The 25735-nt window shown below is 41.4% G+C and overlaps 2 protein-coding genes across 3 annotated transcripts in view; one reads left to right on the top strand and one right to left on the bottom strand.

The window, feature by feature from the left end:
* CUL4A (cullin 4A) overlaps positions 1–10673 on the bottom strand; it is a gene marked incomplete at both ends in the record, with an annotated part of 36994 nt that extends 26321 nt beyond the window's left edge. For both annotated transcript variants that reach the window (XM_081999393.1, XM_081999392.1), the window contains 5 exons: positions 902–975; positions 2807–2874; positions 5104–5209; positions 9712–9827; positions 10505–10673. In XM_081999393.1, the coding sequence (XP_081855519.1) occupies positions 902–975; positions 2807–2874; positions 5104–5209; positions 9712–9827; positions 10505–10673 (533 nt within the window). The remainder of the gene's footprint in view (positions 1–901; positions 976–2806; positions 2875–5103; positions 5210–9711; positions 9828–10504) is intronic.
* A 1684-nt stretch (positions 10674–12357) lies between these two features.
* On the top strand, positions 12358–25003 carry PCID2 (PCI domain containing 2; the record flags this gene model as incomplete). The annotated part of the gene is made up of 14 exons (XM_082014052.1): positions 12358–12393; positions 14309–14398; positions 14948–15021; positions 15762–15822; positions 16365–16411; positions 16899–16953; positions 18838–18941; positions 19672–19747; positions 19869–20010; positions 21146–21246; positions 23213–23286; positions 23457–23582; positions 23796–23919; positions 24914–25003. The coding sequence occupies 14 exons, from the start codon at positions 12358–12360 to the stop codon at positions 25001–25003; spliced, it is 1200 nt and encodes a 399-aa protein (XP_081870178.1).
* Positions 25004–25735: the final 732 nt, after the last annotated feature.

Below are 25735 nucleotides of genomic sequence, written 5' to 3' on the forward strand. Positions count from 1 at the left end.
ATTTTCTTCACATGCATCAGGATTTCAATAAAGGGAATTTTCCCAGTATGAGGGAAAAAAGACACAAAGTATGAACAGACCTCTTCAACAATGTTTAGTAAAAGGAAGCCTGACACAAAGAGGAGGAAAACTCCTGCAGAGGTCAGAAAGACAGACGTCCACAGGACAAGCGAGGGGTGAGAGAAGGATGCTGGGTTCCTCAGACAGCCTGAGGAACTGCCGAGAGTGCAGAAGCCAGCCAGGCAGGGAAAAGGTGCACTCTTACTTTAGTATTTCATCTACATATTTTTTTGCTTTATAGATGGAGTTGGTTTGCTTGGGCAATGATACAATATGCCCGTCAGGAGGGATGCGTAAAAACAGAATGCCCAAAGATGAGCCCATGGTGTGCTGAAAGTACAGCAGCAGCATCTCAACGTTTTGAGCCACAGGTCTCGACTCTCAAGAGGCTAAGTGCTGGAAAGATGATCTGCACCTTGTCAGTGTATCTGACTTAAAAAAAACAGAGGAAGAAGTTGAGTGTTGAATTTAGTCAAAACCAGGAGCATCTGAAGGGTGCTGGGCCTGCAATAAGGTGCAGAAGTAGCAGCCCGAGGAGGTTCCCCACATAGCCAGCCTCACTCAGGCTGTGACAACTACAGCTATACATATGCCTTGACTTGTAAGCGTATGTTCACAGACCTTTTTCTTCTTTTACGCTTACTTTACAATTAATATTCCTGGGGAAGGAGGGAGACACCACATGCATACGCCAACACATGTATTTCCATAAATTAACAGAAAATTTGAGAGACCTATTACACAGATCAAATACAATGTGAAAAATTTATTTTCAACCTTTGCAAATATAATAGCATGTTCAAACTCTAAAGATTCAAGAAATACTTACATGGATACCTACCATATAGAAGGAAGCATTGAATTCTGAAGTACATATGTACGATCCAAAAATAAGAAAATGCTTCTGATCATGATCTGAAAATATATAAAGAAAAAGTTTTTCTCTTCACCACCATGTGGTATTTTCAATTATAAAGCAACTTCTGAAAAACTACATCACATAGACACGCACCTTAATTACTGATGTATGTATTTTCAACTTTTGCGGTGACTTGTACAGCCACTGGTATGTAATTTACTGATCTTAATACTATTACTAAGAGGTATTCTCGAGTACAACTGAGACAGTTTTCAAATTCATAACCATTAACTAAATAATTTTATTAGGCTGTTAGGAGTTTTAGTGCTACTGAGATACATAAGCCATTCAAGCAGTACCACCAAGACATTCAGTGAACACCCTGAAATAGCACGCTGCCATGGTTTTTGCTTTTTTAAAAAAAAAAGCTTTAAGCAGAGACAGTAATAAGCTGTGCAACAGATCTTTTCATAATAGAAGTTAGCTGCCAAAATTCTTGAGAAAAAGAGATACATTAATTCTAACAGGAGAAGAAAGGTATAAAAATACATATTTTTTTAATTTAAGAAGTGGGAAAAGGAGGTGGGGTTTTTAGCTTATTACTCTCTCGTATTCAAAATCCATTTTTAACTTTGCTCATAAAAAAGCTGCCCAGCATTCAGTTTAGGATTAGCGTAACTCAGAATGTCAGTAACTCAGTCCCAGGCCAGCTACAGAGATTTCTATCCCCAGCTGTCCACCTACTCCTCCCCTAAAAGATTTCATTGCTTCTGAAGCAATTCTCAAGCTGACATAGTTTCTGGCCAAGCATATTAAAATAAAACATCAGCAAGGCTGATTTTTTTTCTTAAATACCACAAGTGCTAACTCAGTACATGGGCAATAAAGCCACTTGCCACAGGTTGTTGCTTGGGGTCGTGGGAGAACTCCAAAGTAATTGAAGTGAACAGAGTCCATAATAAAAGCCTTTTTATAAAAACACAGGTCCAGTTTAATTACATTTTCAAGGCAATAAAATTCAACTCTATTTTCTTCAGACTGTTGAATTTGTTTTGAATAGTTACCATAATGCTTTCCAATTTTATTTCAGATAAAAATCACATACTTCTGCCCATCCCCACAAGGGAGGGGAGAGGGGTGAATTTGAAGACTGAAAATAGAAATTCGACCACTTTGGGCATCTGTAGCCAAAGCTAAGTGCCAATGCAATGAAAACTCATTGTAAAATGCTGGTTTAGAATTATAATGATGCATTATAATAGTGGGCATGGTGGTGTTGGGTTAATGGTTGGGCTTAATGATCTTGAAGGTCTTTTCCAACCTCAATGATTCTGTGATTCTTAAAGGGACAATTTACACAGAGTGTCTTTGAGGTAGGGTTTTTTCTGTAACATAATTCATCATGGAGGTAGGAGACAGGAAGGGCAGAAAGAGAGACTTTCAGTTCTTTGTCTTCCTGTTTCTTAGCCCTATAGTTGGGATAATCGTCTCTGCTTTGCAAAAAAACAACAACAACAAAAGTCACAAATTAACCTAGCTCTTGGAGCTATCTAAAAGCAAAGACTGTGGATTCTCCAGTTACTTAAAATTAGAAACAGCAAACAATTTGAGCATAGCCTGGTTAGTTTTGCTTTCCACCCGTAGAAAACAGGTGTCAATATACTTCTGAGTGATATTCCAACTTCACATGAAACCTGTGAAAGTCAGAGTCAACACAACAGAAGTTTTCAACAACAAAACCACCCCCCGCTAGCACAGGGGAAAGAGAAAAGCAATGCTGAAACTTGGAGGAGGTGCAACGCAGTCTGAAGTTAAAATCATGACAAACTCAGATTTGCCAGATTTCACACGTCAAGGATATGTATTCTGAACAAACATTCAACTTACCATTTGTCTGCAGTGATCTTGCCAGCATTTATTTATTTTCTTTAAAAATAAAAGACTATCCAGAGAATCTGTACAGCTCCAATTAAGGAAAACTAGCTTGCCAGTATCTTTCGAGGCCAGATCCTGGTGATGATCTTTACCAGCCATTAAGCAAAGCTGCTCCATGGATATTCTGATGTTACTGGGATTGCCCAGGGATAAACGGTTAATTACAGAGCTTCTACCCAGCCGAGGGGCTGGCAGTGCTCCAAAAGGCTTCCCTGTGTTTTCAAGGAATAGCACTCACTGCTCTTCAGTAATACCATCTAGCGGCTGTACTGCGTAACTTTGATAAACAAGAAATCCTACCAGTGCCAACAACAACCCTGCCACCAACCAAGGTGAGATGGATAGAAAGGTTTATTTTGTTTGTTTAATGAGTTTACACCGTGCACAACAGGAGTGACCCTAATCTCTCAAAAGCAGTTACTGTTCTAATTAATCCTCAACAAATCCAAATACCACTCTTTTCATATACATCTCCAGGTGTCCCTAAGTAAACTATATAGTTTTCTCCATTAAACAACAAATCCAATTGTTATTCATGCTTTCAGAATTCTAACATATCCAATGTATCCTGAGGAAATCCAAATGTGGCTTTACCTTCCTTTCCTGCACAGTATCACCTCCAACTCGCCCTGGCCAAAGCTGATTAATCTGATCTCATGTCCTTGGGATATAAAGTGGTATACCTGTAAAATATAAAATTTTCAATTCTCCAAACCACCAGTTCTAGCCAGGGAGGGGTGGAGCGCAGGGAAAGCAAGGTTTTAAAACACCTCTTTGGAAGATCAGATATGTGAAGTCTGAAGAGTCAGGGATGCAAAAATTGGTTAACTGTACTGCTTTACAGCAGTCTATAAGATTTGGTTCTCAGACATCAGTTATGTTTATGAGACTACTGTGCTGACTAATGTGCTTCTTAGTTATATGTGATTTTAAATGCATCAAAGTAAATGTAATTAAAAAATCAGCTGCCATACAAGACGTGAATTCACAGCGCTGATTTATGTACCAGTGTTTCTTATACACTATGTAGAAGCCAGACTCCTTAACTAGGACTCAAAAAACCCGAAACCAAAACAAATTCAAAACCATACTGGGACATAGCTAGGTAACAGGGAAGGAAAAAAAAAATTATCTTCTTTATGAGTGCAGGCGTCTACCTGGGGAATGCAGTGAACTGAGAAACTGAGTCACAATCCAAAGCACGTTTAAGGCGTCCACCTGGAAGGAAGGCCCTTTCTGGGCCCCAGCCCCTTGCTTCTTTCTATTTTAACCTATCATTTTCTGCTAATAAAATACATACAGAGACCTAGGAAACACTGCTAGCACCTAAAGTACTGCAGTATCTGTTCAGTACAGCACTCCTCAGCATCTGCTTGCAAAGACACTCTCCAGGAAAGCAGGGACAGCCAGGTGGGCATAGACTATTTATCCTACAGCCTCAGCAAGCGCAAGCCCATGGCTATTACACAAAAGGCAACTATCACAAAAAGCACGGTCTCAGCGTGCAAAGCACAGTGGGATTGAGAAACCAGGGCTGGCTGCACCCAGGTGTCCAGAGAAGATCTACAGGCACTTCTGTGACCAGTTCAGCCAGAAGAAAAGCCTGGCAATATAACTTCAGAAAACTATGGGGCAATCTACCATAAAACTTCAGGTTACTGTGTATACCAAGACAGCCAAGTGACCTCCTGAACTTAAAGCTCTCTCCCAGAACCTCCCAAGGTACACATGGGACACCTAAAGGGCTCACTAAGTGCCTCTGTGACACGTCACTGCTGACCAGTATTTATTTATTAATTATTATATTTAAAAATGTGTAATATAATAATTGCTCAAACAGGTGTACTTTATGTTTAAGAATTCTTTTATAGAAGACAGTGTTGCTGAAAATTACTGCAGTGATTTTTTTAAACTATTGCTACTGTAAGTATCACCACTACTCACCTGCCATAAAAATCCATACCTGCTGTTAAATCTCATAGTGCTATTGAAATTTCCTACATTAGGTGTAAAATTTGCATTCCTATTAAAATGATAAGTAAATTGTTATTAGCATGCTACTTACTGGTACACAAAAATTATTCACCCAGATGACTAAAGTTGCTTATGCCTGATTTGAAGATATGTAAGTGGTCAACAAAGAACCTCTTTAACACATTGGCAATTGCTGGTGTAATTTTTACAAACTGTCTTAAAAAATAATTATTTAAACTAACCATTCTAATCATTTCTGTGCACGAGAAAAGGATATTCTCTAAATTGAAGTATTTGTGCTTTCACATGATCTTCACAGACTTGTCGCAGCTGTTTGTACAGTGTAGCAGAGACTTTGTAAGAACAGAGGTTTTCAACAGCCTAAAAAACCAAAAAAAGATTATGAATGAGACAAAAAAACCTCAAATTTTTGTGCCTGTGTAATCAAGACCAACAACAAAGAGAAAAAAAAGAAACAGCATTATCTATCCAAGCTGTGCACAAAACCAGCAAAATCAAATTATCCAAACTATGTAGAAAAATTAAGACTTCATGATTCCTTTCTGATTTTAGTCCCTTCTCATACTGCTAGATTTTGTGTACAAACAAGGTCCACCATCACTATCTGGGTCATATTTTGATGTGCTGTTAAACATTACAAGAATTCCCGCCCCGCGCTCCAAATACTGCTCGGCAGCGGAACTCTGCCTGTAGGTTCATTTTGCGCATCCTCCAGCACAAGCACACGCGTACTTTTTGGTGGGGAAACACAATCATACCAAGTAATTTAATTTCTTAATAGATTTAAGGTAGACATTTCAACCACTCTAAATGGTAAATGAATACGGCTGCTTTCCTGTCATTGTATTAACTTCTTTCTTTCTCAATAATTTCACTGTTTCACACACTCATGCTAAGGTATGTAAACTGAGGGGAAAAAATAATTTAAAAAAAAAACTCAAAAACCCCACATTAACCTTTAAATAAAGACTTGAATTGATTTATTGGGACCTCATGGGATTTACTTGAGTATTTATCCATAGTTGACTAAGATGACCAATTCTGCCCAAAACCAAACATTCTTGTGGTCAGTAAATTAATGTAAATAAAGTTGTTCTGCAGTTGACCTAGACTACACTGAGACAGCTCTGGCCATCTCTAGAATATGGCTGTTCAGCTATTCAGTAATTATGCTGCCTTACACTAACATTTTTTCCTCACAAGAAACTCAATGAGAATGCCAAAGAGAAAATGTAGCCTTGCTTGATACCACTGCCTATATTTAGACTTTGTTCCAGGCACACTTTATTTTAACTTGTGTGCTGTATTTCAATAAATTATTTTATTAATAGACCATAGCATCTGAAATGAATCACAATGAAGACAGCCAAATGTTCTGTGAGAACTGTAAAGTTTACAGTAAGTATTTTTGGCCATTCAGTTCTTCATACAAAATTATCCAAAGGGGTTGGACATGATTTTCAGAACTAAAAATCCAGCTGTCTCTTCCTTTAACTTCACCTGAATTGCCTTTATGCTATGAGGTGATACTGCAGAGAACACTGACCAAGATTTAAAGCACTATTTCGCCTGGGCAACTAAAACAGACCCAGGAATATTTTCCTTTGCTCCAGAGGATCTATGGTGTCACATTTTGTTGGCAAATTTTCAGATAGCATCAGTGAAGTTGGACAAAGTTTCAGTATTTTCCCAGTGCTTGGCCTTTACTCAGTTTTCCCAAATTTTAGCTTTTTTTGTGTATGTCTTACTTCTTTGTAATATGAAATGTTATGGTGCCTTACAGCATGTAACTTCTTGTCAAAGCATTAGTAAGTGTTCTTCACAGTTTTGGTTTAAGACCACCCAACCACAGGGGCTAGCAGGTGCGTAGGCTGAGAGAGAGGCAGGGGGGAAAGCAGGGCTGCTTCTTTGGGCAACAGTGCTGGCTTAAAGTGTATTTCAAACTCTAGCTGTGTCATCTCCACTAGCTCTTTCTGCTTTTTTTGCGGGAGGGGGGCATGAAATCCAGTCATTTCTTCCTTCTCCACCTTTTGTTCCATTCAGACTTTTTGCTGCTTCTCTTTCTGAAGAAATGCGATTTGACTTTTATTCATCTGGCACACAATTAGTCTGGAAAAAAGCTAAAGTAATCACCACATCTACAAGGATATGAGAAAGACAACACTTTTAGACTCTTCACCTACACATATCTTGTAAAAGTTCCATTTCAAATCAACCTTTTAATAGCTTGTTTGGAGCAGAGTCTTCTGTTTTAACATTTAGCATGCAAATTATTGCTAGTTCTTGTATTAGTTCCTCTATAGATTCTAACTTCCTCAATAGTTTGTCTTCCAAAACACAAAGTGAATCTGCTTCCCAGAGATCTTGCCATGGGGTAATGCTAACCTACCTGATGTCATTTTATTTAAATGCACATGAACTATGGCTTCCTCAATTTTGATACAATATAAAAGAAAGCAAACAAACAGACGAAGCTATCACACAGTGATCATATTATGTTTTTCCTCTGGTCTTGAAACAGGTAAGTAAAATGACATCTGCAACAAACAGCATTCACACATAATCATTTTGCAGATAGTTTGTTATGTTTCCTAAGACATAGCCTTTCCTACCCATCCATCCAAATAAAAGTCTGGTCAGGACTCTCATCATTTTTTTTTTTCCTTCACTACTATGCCGTCCTACTCTGTGTCCTCCAGAAGGGCAGTGCTGCCCCATTTCAGTTTATTTAGGACCTTGCTGCAAAGGGAATTTCCTTTTTCCATTATTTTTATCACTCACTCCTCACTCGGCCATTCTTTGCACTGCCCCACTTTCTCTATCCCATCAAGTATAAGCTACTTCTATCAAAATCTGTGCAATCTACCACCAATCCCAGACATCATTTCTATTTTAGTCGCAAAAAATTGGCTGCCACCCTCCCATTGCTCACTAAGTCCCTGCCAAGCACCTTCATGCCTGATCCCATGCTGCCTCTAATGCCTGGAAAGTAGTATCCTTTGGGCTTCCCACAAAGCCTTGTCATTGTTCTTTAGTTTTTCCCGCAGCCACCGTGCCAAATTAAATAAATCAGAAAGTTCAAAGGCAGACTGGTACACCAGCCCGCTCACCGCACTGAACTCTAACAGGCCTCTCACTTCCTCCCATAACGTCCCACAAAGACTCAAACAACAACAACAAAAGCCCTGATAGTAAGAACTGATGCACACAGAGAAATTTTCCCCTGTGGATGATTCGGCGCTCACCAACAGGCAGTTAAAGCGATCTGTAAGTACAGATCAGGTTTCCGACAGATGCTGAATTTCATCTTTTATTCCTCTGCAGGACAGTAAGTACCTATGTATGCATAGGCACACTGACCACCACCACCCACTGTGCAGAAACCTTGCTGATTTGAACTGCTGCCTTATAGATTATTGAACTGCCCTTGCGCAGTTTTTACAAATAAGCAGGCAAGCAGAAAGAGCAAGAAGTACAGTTCTCCCTTCATATTTTATCTGAAATCTCTCCTCCTCTTCTGCCAAAACTCAAGTCTGTACCCTGGCGATTTCATAGCCATATTACTATAATCTCATTTCTGAGCCTCTGAAAACAAAGTTAGGTAACGCTCAAAGCATCTGTGGGATTTTTTTTTAGCTAGGCATGAAAAAGCAGGATTTTTCAAATGCTGAGTTTAAAACCATAAAATGTATTATGTAATTCAAACTCTGCAAACCTGCAAGTATTAATCAATTACTATATCACAGTCACGTTATCTATTTAAAAGGAATAAATTGTATCAAGTCAATATGCATTTACATTATCAGCCATTTTAGACCCATATATTATATACCCTAACTAATCACAGAGACAAGTATAGTCAGCTCTCAAATTCATCCCGATTTTCTTGAGCATGGACTCAATATGGGCTGCTGGCTTTCTCCTCCCTCACAATCTGCACTTTGCAGACAACATCAAACCTACCTCGATGGAACATTTAGAAAATTTTAGGTGAGCATAATAATGTCTTAAGTCATGATCTGGCAATGAGATCGACATCTGCAGATGAAACACCTGCACCCACAGAGAACTCATAACTAACTTAAGCTATACAGCACAACTTAGCACATCAGTAATTTTTTGTAACATGATTACTGTAAAAAATTACTACTTCAGTTAAACACCTCAAAGCACATACATTTAAAAGATAGAACTAAACCATATAGAAATGGAGAAAGTAGAGAGAAACGGCTCATATTTCCCTTTCACCCTCCCTAGCCCCTGCTCCCATAGTCCAGATGTTCCAGAAATACTTTTTCACCATTTTAATAAAAAAATTAAGATTCTGACTGTTATGCAAATGTAACAGTACTGTGAAACACAGGTAAACAGACAGTTTGTTGCCTGCTCAATCAAGATTGTTTTTTAATTCCCCAAAGGGTATTGATGCTGAAGTCTAGTCATTATTATCTAACAAATTTCAACATTACTATTCACAAGAGACCGCAGCATATACAAAAGAGAAATCATCATAAAAACATGTATCTCCATAGCCCACTGAGAGCAACATCCCGTTTCCAGCATCTTGGGTAGGCACTGTATGGAAGAGATCGAGACTCAAATCTCAGCTCTGCCCAGGCAGAGCCTTCTGTGTCTCCCAGTATAAACTGCTTTTTCATGGGCCCTGATCCTGGTAGCTCTCCAAGGATCTGATATATAAAACTGCAAAATGTACCAGAAACAGAGTATGGAGCAAACAGTTCAGAAAATAACAAGTTTTTAAGAAATCAAAACTAATTATGTTACATGAGTAGCTCTGTGAAAGTCTCAAAGCAGTTAATTTTCCTACTGTCAAGCTGAAAAAAAAACCCTGCGTGCCTTACCTGGTAGAGCTCTTCAAGGTTGTATTTAATAGAAACACTACTCTGTATCGCTCCCACTGCCTCATGAAGTTTTTGCCAGGTGTCCTGAGTGTAATTATCTGGTAATTTAGGTCTTTCTGTGAAGGAAGGTACAGGTAGTTGTAAACCAGCCGCCCGACGGCAGTCTCCAGCAATCTTTCTCACCCTGCTTCATTAAGTTTTGCCAAGCCGTGTTGCGCTCGATCCTTTTAAGTTTGGCACCAGGGGAAGGTTACTAACTCCACCCCAGGCCACCAGACCTCTGTACGGTGCGTTTGAGCCCGCAGCCGGCCGGAGCGCGGACCCTGCCCGCCGAGGGCAGAGCCGGCCCTGCCGGCGGCCCCGGGGTTGTTTGTGTTTTAGCCCCCCCGTTACTCTGAGCCAGGTAACCCTCGCTTTGCTTTAATTAGTTTTGGCACGAAGGTGGCTTTCCGCCCGTTTCCTACAGGGCTCAGGTCGTCGCTGCGCTGCTCCTTCCCGCCGCCCCCACGCACGGAGCCCCACGCGTGTCCCCATAAGCCCTTAAACCGGGATGGTGACGGCAGCGGGGAGGGTTATCAGCCCGGCGGCAGCCTCCCCTCGCCCAGATAAGGCGGCGGGGCGAGTGACAGCGGCGGGGCCCCCCAGCCGCCGGCCCGGCCCCGCCGCCGGCTGCCTGCCGCGGGGAAGGGGCGGGGAGCGGCCGGGCCCGCCGTAAACAAAGGTCGGGACGGGGCCGGGCGGCGGGGCCGGGCGCACCTGCCGGGGCAGAGGGCCCGGCCCGGCCCGCACCCACCTCTGAAGTTCTTGATCACGAGTTTCTTGGAAGAGGCGGTCGCGCCTCCTCCCCCTCCTCCTCCTCCGCCGGCGCGCGTGGCGGCGGCCAGCGAGGCGGGCTTGGTCAGCCCGTTGGTGTGCCCCACAAAGGCCGACAAGTGCGGCTTCTTCTGGGGCTCGTCCGCCATCTCCGCCCCGGGCGCCGTGTCCGGCCGGAGCAAGGCGCTGGGCTGGGCCGAGGCCGGCTGGTCCCCGCCTCCGCTCCGCTCCCCTCCTCCTCCTCCGCCTCCGCCACCACCCAGCCGCCCTCCCCCACCGCGCCGGCTCCGCGGCCCTGCCCGCGGGCGGTTGCCAAGTGCCGCCGGGCCGGGAGTCACCGGCAGCCGCTCGCCTCCACCTTCCTCAGGGCGCCCCGGCGACCAAGCGTGCGGGTCCGGGGTTGTGCCCGGGTCGCCCCCGGCGCTCGGGCGCGCGGACAGCGCCAGCCCCGCTCACAAGATGGCTCCCGCGCCCGCCGGCGGCCGGGGCAGGCCCCCGCGGGGCCGAGCGGGCGGCGGCGGCGACTCCCCGCCATCGCCTCGCAGCCCCTCTGTCCCCCCTGCTTCGCCTGACTCTATTTGTTGATACCGCGCCCAAGGGGCGGCCGGAGCAGAAGCCGAGGAGCAGCCGCATGTCCCACGCTGACCTCGAGTTCTGTCACGGAGGAGGCACCAGCCCCGGGAGGCCGCTCGCGTCCCGCTCACCGGCGACCCCCAACCCAGCCGGGGCAGGCCCGACCCTCACGCGTGTCCCCACACAGCCGCCCTCGTTTTGCACGCCTCACACACCAGTGCTTTTAAAAGCAACGGTTTAAAGAGTTAAATACTGGATTAAACTTTCTGGACGCAAGTTGGCAGAGACTGCCCACCGCTCCTCGCGGGCACCGAGGCTCCCCAGAGCGTGGCTGCAGCCCGCCGGCAGGGAGGTAGGCGGTTCCGCCCGGGCACTCTCCCGAGAAGTGATACCAGGCTCCTGTCAGCAGGGCCCGAGGCTCACGGAGGTTATCGCCCGCCTCCTTTGCCAGGTGAAGGAACAAGAGCGAAGAGAGTCTACTACGGCCACACCAGCAGAGCCGCGGACGTGCGGCACGCCCCAGCGCACGAGGTTTATCGCTGACGCACGCCGTCGGCTCCGCCCATCGCGCTTTTCCATTGGCTGCCGGTGCAAAGCCACACCTCCCGGGCGCCGCTGTGGGCGGAGAAGAGGAGCTTTTGCGGGGCGGGGGGTGAGGCGATGGTTGCCGGGAGGGTGGTTACGTGACGCGTTGGGTCGTTCCCCACCACCCCTCGGACGTCGGGGAGTCCGCGCGCCAGTTGGCTGGTTGGCTCGCGCCCCGTGCCTTGCCGGGTACCGGAAGCGTGGCGGAAGTTGGCGGAAGCTCCGTGTCGGTTGCCGGAAGTGCTGCGCCGTGGCTTGAGGGTGGGCTTGCGATGGGGCGGGAGGGGGCCCGGGGTGGGGGGTGCGTTGGGGGTGCGGGCCAGGCGCGAGGCGGACGGGTGTCGCTGGTGCGCGAGCGTGGGCCGCGTCCCGCCACGGCGCTCATGCCTCTTCTAACGCCGGCCCTCCTGAGGCCTTTGCGCCAGGGCTTCTCCACAGGGAGGTGGCCCCGGCAGGCAGCATGTGTTTGTGCCCCGCTCTGCTTTCTCCCGGCTGCGTTCCTGTACCTGTAGGCAGCGCGAGGTTTGATGAAGTCATCCCGTGTTTCCTCAGAGGGAAGAGGGGATGTGCTTGAGGCGCTGCCGTATTGCTGTTCTCTTAAACTCCTGTTCGTTTTACAGAATGTGATACAACTGCGCTTTATTTGGGACTCCTGCCTCCTCGGCTTTTATTTTAATGGCGCACATCACCATAAATCAGTATTTGCAGCAAGTAAGCAAAGTTTTTTATTTGTGGGCAGTATTTGATTATGTGGATGTATTTTTCTTTGCTGGAAATGTGTTTAAGAAACAAATCAACCTACAGTGTGTGATGTGGTGAGCAAATATACTGTTTTAAGTCAATAGTAAGTGTATCACTGTCTGCCATGGTGGTAGATGCCCTGTCCCGGGCAACATTCCAGGTCAGGTTGGACGGGGCTCTGAGCAATCTGATCTAGTGGAAGACATCCCTGCTCATGGCAGGGCGGTTGGACTAGATGACCTTTAAAGGACCCTTCCAACCGCAACTATTCTATGATTCTATGAATTTCTGAGAAGTGTGGTGGTTACTACACTGATAGTGAAGTAATTTTTCCATATGAACTAACATATTTGGATTCTTTGTGTGTGTGCAGTAACAAATGCAGCTAAGGGATTTAAGAAGTAGAGGGATTTAAGAAATACAGAAATGTGGAGATACAGTGTGTATGGCATGGAGGATGGAGAGATAGGAACAGGGTCACAAGGGTATCAGCTGGACTGAACTTTCAGTGTTAAGCTTTTAGTGTGACTACTCTTACTGCTTCTTTCTGAAACATCATATTTTCATCACTCTTATCATCTTACTCGCTTCAGTCAAGAGCAGTCAAGTCAACTGAGTAAAGGGCACAAAAAGGGAGTAATTTTTTGGGTTTTAGTCTCAAAAGTGCAGCAGCTGAGATCTCTCGGGACAGTGATCTGCTCTGAAAAGTCAGCATCTTCTCCAGCTGACAGTACTGGTGATCCTCTGTCTCCACCTTCCATATCATATAGACTGTGCCTGTGCATTTAAACTGTTTGCATTTTCTTAAGTTTATGCACACCCCTCATGAATACCTTACCTCATATGGAGAAAACATTTTGCTCTGTGTCGTACTCGGACACTTTACTGATACAATGGACGCTCACTATGTGAGGTTGGAAATGCAAAGCAATGGGTAAAGAAGTGACAGCAGGATGCGTAATGCTTAAAAATGAAGACGGGTAGATTAAACACAAAGGCAATATCTGATATTACACTGTCAAGACTGTAAATATTATATTCTATGGGAGAACGGTTTAATTCTGCTTCCTGCTAAAGATAACTCCTTGTAAAAATAGTCTGAGCAGCTTATTGTGACATCATGCTGGAAATTTCTTCAGTTGTGGAAGTAATTTTAGATACTAATTCTTAAAGAGTTCCTTTCCCACTGCTTGTGCTTTATTTGTCATATTTTTGTGTCCTGATAGGAAAAAAAAATAAATTCTTTGCTCTATGGAAAGCCCGTACCAAATGGGAAAAATCACAGACTAAAAATAGGAAGGGAGGCAGCCAAAGAGGGAAAATCAACTGCTTAAACTGTTTCAGAGATTGGTGGAATTTTTCTTCAAGTAAAGGAGAGCTAATTTTGTGTTTTGGAACTAGTTTTTTTTAAACATTAAATTCATATAAAATATATTTGCAAGTCCTGATTCATGACATGCAAATTTCATCTGCAGCATTACAAACAGTAATAATCACAGATTGTTCATGCCTTCACATATATGTTTGATGCCCATAAGTCCAACTGGAATTTTAAAAAACTTAACCAAATCTGGTTCACAACTGCTGTTTTACAATGCTAAACCCATCTCAGTTGTTTGGAGATTCTCTGGTTTGCTCATGTCCTACAAATAAGGGAAAAATACGCAATAGTGTTCGTCCCACCTTCTCCCTGATACCTTTTTGAAAAACAGGTGTATTGAAAGTACAATATTGATTCATTCAGTTCTAAACCTTTAAAAACTCACAGTTGGGTTGGTATTGATGTGGATGAACAGTGGTAACAAGAAGGTGGCTTCTGTAGTCCTGTGTAAATGTGTTGTATGGCTGTGGCTGGATTTTATTCTGTAATGTGTCTGTTTGGTAGGTACAAGAAGCCATTGACAGCAGAGATGGACAATTTTGTGCAGAATTGGTATCATTTAAGCATCCACATGTTGCAAACCCCAGGCTACAGGTGAGAATCTGTTTTTGACCTTTCTTTTGTTTTGCTTTGATTTTTCCTAGCTCTCTATATGGGTTCCTTTTCATTGGAGATAAACCTCAAAAATCTGTTTCACAGGCCAGAGTAGGATCCCCTTGTAGGTGTGTTTCCTGTTTCTTCTTACAAGGGTATTATATATTTACATTTTTTTCCTGTATGGATCTTTGTGTTCCGCTTTGAATTGTTTTCTGGAAAGTCCCTTCTGGCCAGGTCTACATTAGTTAGTAATATGGCACAGTGGAAGTTGCTATAAAGAGAAAACCAGTGGGTAGCAAGGGTCCAGTGTTTGTTCTATATGCGTTTTGGATGCTTTTATTTAAGGCTAGCTCTAATCAGGTTCTGGAGACAGAATGCACACTAGCAATTCGTTATGCTGGATGTGTTTATTAATATAATGTAAGGTTCTGGTAGATAGCAAAGGCACGTATGCATAAAACTGCCATGACAAAATATCCATATGGTGTTCTGTTTCTGGTGCATTGGATGTTCCTTTAATGTTTCGTTGATTTATTCTATACTTAGCTTCCGTCTCCAGAGGAGAAGTGTCAACAAGTTTTGGAACCACCATACGATGAAATGGTTGCAGCCCACTTAAGGTAAAGATAGACCAGGAATGTAAAGTCAGTTGTGAGGCATCCAGCAGGGAGGGGAAGGGTATCCTTAATTTTACTTAGTTATTTTAAAGGGCTGAAAGCTTGGTATTTATTGCTCTTATAAATAATGCTAGAACATCAGGAAATAAAGACCTTCTCTTTCCGCTACATGTAAAATTTGCTTTATGTATCTGTGTCTAGCCATTGACACAGCTTGGGTTTTGGTGCTTGCTGTTTTCTTTTCTCTGCATTTACTAGCTACACAAGCATTTAGAGTGAAATAAGTACGGGAAATAAATATTTTTTTAAAGGAAATTTTAGTCATAAAAGTACTCTTAAGACAGCTTTAGGACATAAGTAATTCTGTGGGGCTTTTATTTAAAAAAAAAACAAACAAACAAAACCTGCATTAACACAGTCTTTAGTTCACTTTCAGCAGTCTTGGAATTTTTTTATCTGTGCTAATCTTGCTGACAGTTTCAATAAGCATTAGCATATTACAGCTGGTACTGTGCATATTATAGAAACAAATCCCCATTCATCTCTCGGTTCAGTTTTCTACAATTATCAAGCTTTGTGCTGTGTTAAAATACTTCTGCCATTTTGTTAGGAACATTTCTAATCATATTTCTGTCTGTCTTTTAAATAAACTATAAAGCTCTATGCCTTTTAAGAAGCAAAAGAAAGATTTGTGTTAAGTATATAATAGTTGCTGATGCATTAACGCACTTTTTCTTTCACAGGTGTACTTATGCTGTTGGAAACCATGACTTTATAGAAGCATACAAATGCCAAACAGTTATCGTCCAATATCCTTTTCCATAAATCTTGTATATTGTTTTCAGATTAACTATATGTCTTCTTGTAGAATAAGTTATCGCTGCCCCTTTTAAAATCTAATAGGATGTGGTCTGCTTCCAAATACACTTCAGCTGTTTAGGTTCTTAAGCAAGGAAATCCAGATACACTCTTCTTCTTTCAACTTTCTGTAGGACTAAGGAGGAGTCTGTCACTTGGCTCTGAAGTAGAAAACTAATTTCTCGCAGAATATAGGAGACCCTCAGATCATTAATATGCCTCCCAGTTTGCACTTGGCTAGAGGGGAAGATAGTAGTAAAGAAAGCTGCTATCTTACCCCGTAAGTGGCCAGTGTTTCTTACTGCTACTGCCACACCAAGGAGTGCGTGGCTCACGTTTTTTCCCTACGGCATCTTTACATCCTGACTTCTCAGCTACTTGCTGCTTTTTTCACTTCTACTCTTTCATGTAGTAATATATGGTACCATTCAACTGCTGTTTTTTAAATCGGTGCTTCATTTCACAGCATGTTACATTCTCCTAAATACAATACATCTTTCCTGCGAGCATTTCAGGCACATAAAGAAGAAAATTGGTGAGTACATCACAGAGAGCTACTAGAAATTAGACTTTCATCTTTTGCTAGCATAATACCACAGTAGTCAAACTAAAATTATGCCTATAGTTTTATTTATGCCCAGTGATATTTAAACGCAGCCTAATTGGTTTTGCTGCCTGTTTGAGTTTTTAGGTCTAAAAATGTGAAAAATAAAGATCTGAGCTTAATTATGTTGAATGGTCCATAAGTAAACACATGAAGAATTTGTTCAAGGTGAGAAGGTATTTTATTAAAGGCACAGTAAAAAGGTTTCAGAATTAAGTTTCCCTTCAGTGTAGGATTTCTGAAATGCTGAGATCTTGAAGACCTTTCCTTTAAAAAGTGCATCCTTCTTTATTTAAAGATTAATGTATACTTTTCTAGTTTTATGACCAACTAGCAAAAAAAAAAAAAGGCTCGTTTCTCTTGTCTGTCTTGTTGCATGATTTGCACATACTAAGTATACTATATTTTATTTTTTCAGGGCTTTACCTATTATGTATGCTGTAGCCCTCGATCTTCGAATTTTTGCTAATAATGTAAGTAGATCTGATTAACAACCTCGTTACTTTTATCTATTAAGAGTTTCTGTGGTGGAAATATTTTTAGACTTTATTACGTAGCCTAAGTTTGCTCAGTACTGTTTAACTCATTGTTTAGGATTTTATTGGCACACTAAATTCATCCAGTCCAATTGAAAAACTAGGTTGCTCCATCTGCCCACCTCCCATTTGTAGCTTGAAGTTCTGAGGACCTGCATGCAACTCATAACACTTGCTTAGAGCATATAAAGTGATTACGTACTGTCTTTATAGAGTAGCATGGTGGCACAACTCACTATTTCCACGTGTTATCCTTGGGATTTGGTGGAGATCTTCCTAAGGATGGCAATATCCCAGACAACTGAGCTAATCACTCGCCATATCTGAAGAGGGAAGTTTCTGCCTCCTTTCCCCTTTTCCAGCTGCATGTACTGCTTTTGATGCTCATTGGTGCCCTTGCTGAGCCCTTACCACTGCTGACAAGCAAAAAACCTCCCAGATTTACATTATTTTCTCAGGCTAGTGCATTGAAGTACCTTGTGTAGGCATCTAATGAGAACTGCTATATGAAGGTAAGTGGTAGGGTTGTTATCTTGCTTCTAGTCACTTTACCGGAAGTGGTGAAGCTAGAGTTAAAGTTAGGTTAGAGTTTGACAATATCCAGTATTTTCAGATTTTTGTCCCCTCAGCACTTTCTTGTGCCCACCCACCCACAAAACAAGACAGAGAATGTTTTTTGTGTATGTGTGCCTGCTCTGTAACAAGTCTCGATTCTCAGTCTGAATGAGGCAAATTTGTGTATTTTGAGATGCATGAGAAAGGGGAAGGTGGGCTCAGTCATGTTCGAAGTGTTTGAACTCTGTCTTCTAACCATTGTATATTTAAATGATGCAGATACAGAGGAGACTTCGGCAGCAAAGGATGCGTTTCCGTTTCTTTTCCTTACCTTTCAGCTAGTGAGAATGCAAGCATTATAATAAAACTTTTGAGAAAGCACATAGTAAATATCCACTCGCTATATTCCCACACCCCCCTCTTTGTTGTTTAAGTTCTGCATTAATCAGTACATGGATCTTTCCCATGTGTTGGCAAGTCATTTCTTCTCTTGCCACTGTAACATGTTTTCCATTTCTTCTGAAAATCCCAGGTCCTAGCAGTGTGTGTTACTACTAGAAAATGTTAAATATGGTTTAGGAATAAAATCTAGCCCTCGTGGCTGTGGAGAGAAACTTAATTATAAATTCTAAAACTCGAACTCCATAACTGGGGAATCATTTCAGTTTGCTTTCATTCAAAGTTTTTCACAAGGAGAGTGGTGAACCACTGGCACAGGTTGCCCAGAGAGGTGGTAGATGCCCCATCCATGGCAACATTCCAGGTCAGGTTGGACTGGGCTGTGAGCAACCTGATCTAGTTGAAGCTGTCCCTGCTCACTGCAGGGGGGTTGAACTAGATGACTAACTTTAAAAGTCTGTTCCAACCCAAAGATTCTATGATTCTATAAAATAGATTTTTTTTTTTCAGACTCTTGGTCTTTGAAAACTTGAGTTGAAGTGTTAATGCTCCAGTTCAGCTGTCAGATGATCCTGAATTTAAGTTTCTGAGAGCTGCATTAAGCTTAGTGGTGCTAAAGGTAATAGCAGCCAGTGCTATTTTCAAAGGACTGTTCTCCTGTGCATTAGGTTTGGTACATGTTCAGGCCTCTTTGAATGTTTTCTTTCATTCTGTGATCTTGACTACCTTCTAGATTTGGGGGATAGCAGGCATGACACATCTGTTGCTATAAGACTTAGTAAAATGTTGTATTAAGGAACTAAACTGTTTACAACCTGGTGAAACAGGGTGTAGAATTACATGTTGCTGCTTGCTGTGTAATGATAGGCAGATCAACAGCTAGTGAAGAAAGGGAAAAGCAAAGTTGGCGACATGTTGGAAAAAGCAGCAGAACTGCTGATGAGCTGTTTTCGTGTCTGTGCCAGTGACACGTAAGTGAAACATCCGTTATAGAACTTGCACTATGAAATTGTTAAGAACTTAATGAACTTTACATAAGATTTTTCCACTTACAAAGATCATATCTGGGTAAGAACAAATGCTTCTGAGGCTCGTTTCCTCTCATTTATAGTCTGTTCTCTCTTGACTATTAACTACAGCTGGCGAGGCCTCCCTTTAGGGTTAACATTCCTAGCAGATGTTGGGAGGGACTGATTATGTCCCTGTTTCTTAGGAAAGATCATTAACACTTCAGTTGTGAAGTTTGCTTCATTATGATGAGATGGAAAAGAGGTAACTCCTTGGTTTCCAGTCTTAGCAACGTTAACACTTATGAAGTGGAGAAAATGCATTTTTTTCCACCTTTCTTTCACTTTGAATATGATAAGCAGTTGCTATGCTAATGTATGCATTACCTGCAGACTGGAGTGAGGAACCTGCTGCAGATGAATAATATTTTTGCATGGCATCTTTTCATTATGTTGAGAAGAAATATAGCAGATCTTTTTAAAATTTAAGAGGAGAACACACGTTCTGTTTTGACAGTGGTGGTATGGTTTAAGACAAAGAATTTGGCCTTGACTTTTATTTTCAGACACCTATTTTTACTTTAAAAAGCCATAGAATATCTGTGGAGGGAATTTACCATAAGGACAAAGTGAATTGCTTTCTTACAATGCTCAATACTAGTAGGTTTTTTCCTTTTTTCTTTTCTTACAACAGTCGAGCAGGCATTGAAGATTCCAAAAAGTGGGGCATGTTGTTTCTCGTGAACCAGCTGTTTAAAATTTATTTTAAGGTACGGTTCAAGTCTGATAAGCTGTGTTTTGTATTTCATATTCTAAGTCAATCCCACCCTTTTATATATGATACTATGTATCTACACCCTCTGAATAAAATACAATTAATTTTTTTAACAGATCAACAAGCTCCATCTATGTAAGCCCTTAATTAGAGCAATTGACAGCTCCAATCTGAAGGATGAATATAGTATGGCACAGCGAGTTACATATAGATATTATGTTGGACGCAAAGCCATGTTTGACAGTGACTTTAAGCAAGGTACTGTGTGCCAGTAAGATACAAAGTCTTGTTGCTTGGTGTGAAATCTGGCTGATGTCATGTGTGTGTGACTCAAAATGTGTGTGGAAGGTGCAGTTGTGTTTGCATCGATCAAAGGAAAAGTCATGGTGAAAAATCCAAGGCCCACAGACTGAGTCAGATCAGAGATGACATTACATGACACTTCTAGTTTTAAAACTGGGCATATATGACAACATTTGTGTCAGTGAAGTTCTCTGTAGTCTTATGCATTGTGTGCATGCATAATAAAATGTGTGAGTATCCAAAAGAATAGGTTTGTAAAAGGCTTCACAAAGGAAAGGGGGTTTGCAACTCTCTTGTCCTCTTCAAGTTACTGTATGCCATGTAAGAAATCTTCAGCAAACCGTGGTGTAGAGTAAGTTTCTCAGTGCATTGATTTTTGGAAGTCGTAGAAACTGCATTTCTGAAATTTCTTGTTCACCAATAGCAATGCTTCTAGAGCTGAGGTGTACAACTTTCATTGCTAACTGAAGCCCCTGACCAAAATCTATTCTGGATCCAGTTTTGTTACTCTAAACAGTGTCTTCTGCCTGTCAGGCTTGTCACTTCTCTCTCTCAGTGAAAACTGATGAGAGATTTTCATGTTGTTATGCTGTATGATCTCACTGGCACGTTTCTGCAGCTCAGCAGATGTGTGCATCGCATGCAGCTTACATCCACTGAAGAACCTAATCTGTGAATTTAGAAAATAAAGTTCTGATTCATCAGTGCTTCTTGAGATTCTCCTCTCAAGAGGATACTACTTCTCCTCTCAAGATACTACTACTATGGAGTAGTAACAAAGTAATGTTACTGAAATTAGCTTAAAAATCCAATATTGCTTGTAAGTGTTACCTCTGACGTCTAGACCTTGAGAAGTTTTCTTTGACTTTCTGAAGGACTTAGTTTTCTGGTAAGACTTTGTATTTTGTGTGAATCTCCAATATTTCTTACAGCATTTTTCTTAATGTATTTTGATTGGTGTGATTCTTTTCATATAATTTAAAATATGTGTGCAAGCTAGGGATGGACATTGAGCACAGAATTTGGGTTATGGTTTTAATCCATTTTTGTCATTGACTTATGTTACTAGCACTTTTATTTGTGTCTGCAGCTGAAGAGTACCTGTCATTTGCCTTTGAGCACTGTCACCGCTCAAGCCAGAAGAACAAAAGAATGATTTTGATCTACCTGTTGCCAGTAAAAATGTTGTTGGTGAGTAGATGTTACTCTTCTAAATAATTTGGGGGGGGGACACAGATAACTGATGCTCAGTATTGGGGTGGGGTTTTTTTGCCCCCTTATTGGTATTCAGAGGCTATCTGTGGCTGACCCTGTAAGAGCCAGCATATGCACACTTTGTTGTGTGAAGACAAAAATTGTTGAATTGTCATTTATAGCAATGTAGGAAAAGAAAAGGAGGAAAAAAACCCAAAACAACCAAACAAAAACCCCATCGTCCTTTCCTCTTACCTTCTTCCCACCCCTCCTAAAGGTGCAACCTGAGGTTACTTCTGTAATAAAGATAACTTTGAGCTCTTCGGAGAAGCACTTAACAGTGTAACTTATGTCATGTAACAGAGTGCCTGTCTGGTGATCAGCTGCACAGATGGGCCAGGGAATGTGTGGATTCACTAGTACAAATGTGTCTGCTTCTTTCACCTGGTGAAGGGAAGGAGGATGTGCAAACAGATGGATGAAGACTGATGAGGGGGGGTTGCCACAGGAGAGAAAGGATTCCTATCTTTGGGTTTTCTATATGCTCCTTGTACGTTTGCCCATTTGAGGCATGTCAGAACAGTTATAAAGTAGAGCATTTTGGTTTTGAACAAATCAATGAAGACTGGTTACTATTTGGTGATTTCATCTTTTTATTAAAAGAACTAAGCACTTCTCTGCTTCTTGTTCCTGTCCTTTCCCATGTGCTGTGTTAGCATTTGTGTATCCCTGAGTTAGTGGGATTATGGTAACAATTAATTCAGTGTAACTGAGGGAACAAGAACTAGATTTTAGAGCTTCCTGTTCCTGGCCCTATTACCAGAGTTACACATGGAATCACCTGCTTCTGTGAGTTGCCTTCTTCCACCTTTGCCCCAACCTGTTTGTGACCATCCTTCCATTTCCATTTGGTGCTGCCTTTCCAGTCCCTTGCAGTCTCAAGTGGGTAAAAGGGAAGTACAATGGGTTTGATAATTGGCTTCTGTTTTTCATTTTTTCTTTATTGACTCTCTTGCTGGTTGTTTTCAGAACAGTCAATGGTACGGTTGATAAAGGAGAACTAACAGTCTTCCTAAAAACTTCTTCCCAGTCCTGACTGGGTGACTTAAACTGGTGGGTCCGTTAGTGCCTAAAATTACCGTGGCTTTTCTGGAGCAGTTTTAGTGTACAAGAGGCACTAAAGAAACAAGACAAAAGTCATTGTTTTTACAGTTGCTTTTTTAATCAGAGTCCAACCATTAACACTAACCTTAAACTGTACTAAAATAGCTTGGATGGGGTTTCTTTTATTCCTAGCAGCTCTCGGTAAACATGCAGCTGAGTTCTGCTCTCAGCTAATCCTCCAACCAGGAAAGGAGTTCCCAACAGCATAGCATGATGGTAACTAAATTTAAAGTCTGACCCAAGTCAGCGTGCAATCTGATCTCTGCTGTGCAAGGGGAAAAAAAACAAAGTTTCTTTTTGATAGTGTAGGTTGAGTGTTTTTTGAGAGGACATTTTTATTTCTGCACGGAGGTGTAGTGAAGAAAAAAATCTGGTACAGACTGAACTAGCACTTGACTGTGCTAAAGCACTGCTTGTATTACTAGTAATGATTGGGATTCCTACAGTTCTGTTTGCAGATTGGATCATACAGCCACAACATAAAATTTTGATCTGTCTAGGCCTCATGTCACAGGATCTTGATTTTACAAGTTTGATAATTGTTCCCCAACATTGAAAAACATTAAGACTCCCTAAACCATGATAAATAGGTAGTTACTGTGAGTTGAGTTATAAGGTGTTTGGCGGGGGCAAAGGGGTTGTCTTACAAATATTTTTATTCACCTCTTGTTCTGTAGCCAAAAAAAAAGTGGTTAAACATTTGTCACTTTCTCTAACAAGTGTTTTTATAGCTTACTAGGTTACATGTAAAATGCATTTGACTTTATCTTGGAAAACCTGGAAACTGTTTATTTTTCAGGGCCATATGCCAACAGTTCAGCTCTTAAAAAAGTATGACCTTATGCAGTTTGCTGAAGTAACAAAGGCTGTGAGGTATGATGATTATTTTATTCTGTTATGTGTTAGTTCAAAAAGTGTTAAGTAAAAGGTATTTACTTGGGATGATTGAGGAAGGCAGGGGAGGGATATGGCTACCAAGTCAGATGATTTCTTTTCTCATTTTTGTGAGACCTTCTTATGTATTCATTTCTTCATCCTCATAGTGAAGGCAATCTTCTCCTACTGAATGACGCTCTGACAAAGCATGAGACCTTCTTTATTCGATGTGGAATCTTTCTTATCCTCGAGAAGCTGAAAATCATCACGTACAGAAATCTCTTTAAGAAAGTGTAAGCATAACAAAAAATACATTTTTGCAAAAGCAAGTTTAGTATGGCTTTACCTAGGACAGAGATAGAAATGTATCTGCTCCTTAGCTCTCTCTGAGAGCGCTGAATTCCTGTTAAAGTGAATTTATTGTAGAAAGGCCATTTTTCTAAGAACCAGAATTTTTAAGGGATTGTTTCTCAATAACAGATTTTTTTTTCTGTTGTTTTTTTCAGATATTTACTACTGAAAACCCATCAGCTATCTCTAGATGCCTTTCTGTTTGCCCTGAAATTCATGCAAGTGGATGATGTTGATATTGATGAAGTCCAGTGCATTTTAGCTAACCTTATATATATGGTATGTGCTGACTACTTGTTGTTCAGTCTTTCCAGATTTCAGACAGTAAAAAAATTTGGGTAGAGACTAAAAGTTTATTACAAAAAACATATCGGTAATCCCAGGTTTTCTTGTGTAAAAAAGTCGATTTACTTGTGCCCAAAGTGAAACGTTTTTATTTGCCCTTAGGGCTTCCTCTAGTTCCTGCCTCTTTTGCAGGAATCACTTAAAACTGAAGTTGAATTTTTACATTACAAATCCAGTACTGACATTTCTATAGATGCATAAATATAGATGTAAAAATACAAAAATTATGACTGGGACAAAAAGGGATTTATTCTTCTGCATTTGAAGTAGGAGACTCTTGACATTCTGACATTAGAAAAAATTAAAACCAGATTTCTTTGTTTTTGTTTCACATTTTGTCTATTTACTCCAAATGGTTCTCAAGTACTTTTGAACAGATAAAGGCTTGAAATCAAGAGATTTCTAATAAATTTGAGGTTTCAGAGCAGCATTGCAGTGTCAGTGAGAAAATGAACTGCTGCTTTGTTTCGGAAACATATTTGGTGGGCTCTTGGAGTAACAGAGGGTGGGAGGTTTCTTTCAGTGTTACAACACTACGTGTCTGAGAAGGAAGTACTATGTCATTTGGTTAATTAGGTTTGGAATAGCAATTAATTGAAATCCTCATTTTAAAGTGAGCAAGAGTAAGTTTAGAAACACTTCGGTAGAGCTCTGTCTCTTTCAAGGGAATGTAAGCAGAAGGGGGCCCTGGCAACAGGCTCTCAGCCTGACAGCACTGCAAATATGCAAACATGGTAATGGTTCCAACTTTCTGCTTACACTCTGAGCTGACCCACTTACATAAATTGGATCCTTACAAGATATCAAGTACAGCAGTGCAGTGGTGGTTGCACATAGCTATGCTTGATGTAGTCTGAAGACAGCTGAGGTTGTAGGCATTGTGTTACCAACTTCCAGTACTAACGCTGTCTTTTTCTCCTTCTGCCAGGGTCACATTAAAGGCTATATATCTCATCAGCATCAAAAGCTTGTGGTCAGTAAGCAGAACCCATTTCCCCCACTGTCAACAGTGTGTTGAGTATTGCGTCTTACCCATGCAAGTACTTTTCAGATACTCAGCTTGCCCAGTGGAGCTGCTCCTAATCACCCTGAGAACACTGTAAATGACCTGGTTCATGTCCAGGACTGGAATACCAGGAACTGTTTGTGGCTCCTTTCCCAGAACGACCAAGGCTGCCAGTGTTACAAAGTGCGTTGGAATGAAATGCTAACTTTTCAATAATAGTTTCCGCAGCCTTTCTAGATGATTCGAAGTATTTCATGAGGAAATAAAGCAAAGCATTCCAAATTCCTTCCAAACTACTTAAAAGCTTTTATAAAGTACTTCATGTTACTATTTCTGCATTTATCTTTCAGAGAGGAGAAGTATCATCCTTTGTTACTTGTGTTAATCCATTCTTCAGAATGGAAATGATGTTTTCTTTCATGGTTTCCATTTTTTTAAGTCTCTTCAATAATCTTGCTGGTATTAAATACTCTATTCAAGCTTTCTCTGAAAACTAGAGAAGTGCTTGACACCAAAAGCTTTGCTTACAGGTTCAAGTAAATGTGGGATTTTTGTCTGTAGGTGCCCACAGACAGGTTTGGTTTTCTTTAATACTGGTAATATTTTGTTTCATTTTTGTTATGATGAACAAAATCTTACCTAAGTAACTTATCCATACTGTGTTTTATTCTCCTTCTGGGGAAAACACTGCCACTGGATCCATTAAGTGTTACTACCTTGGGGGTTTTATTTGCTTTTTTGGGA

Source organism: Phaethon aethereus (assembly GCF_964289735.1).
Source record: "Phaethon aethereus genome assembly, chromosome: 1".
NCBI lineage: Eukaryota > Metazoa > Chordata > Aves > Phaethontiformes > Phaethontidae > Phaethon > Phaethon aethereus.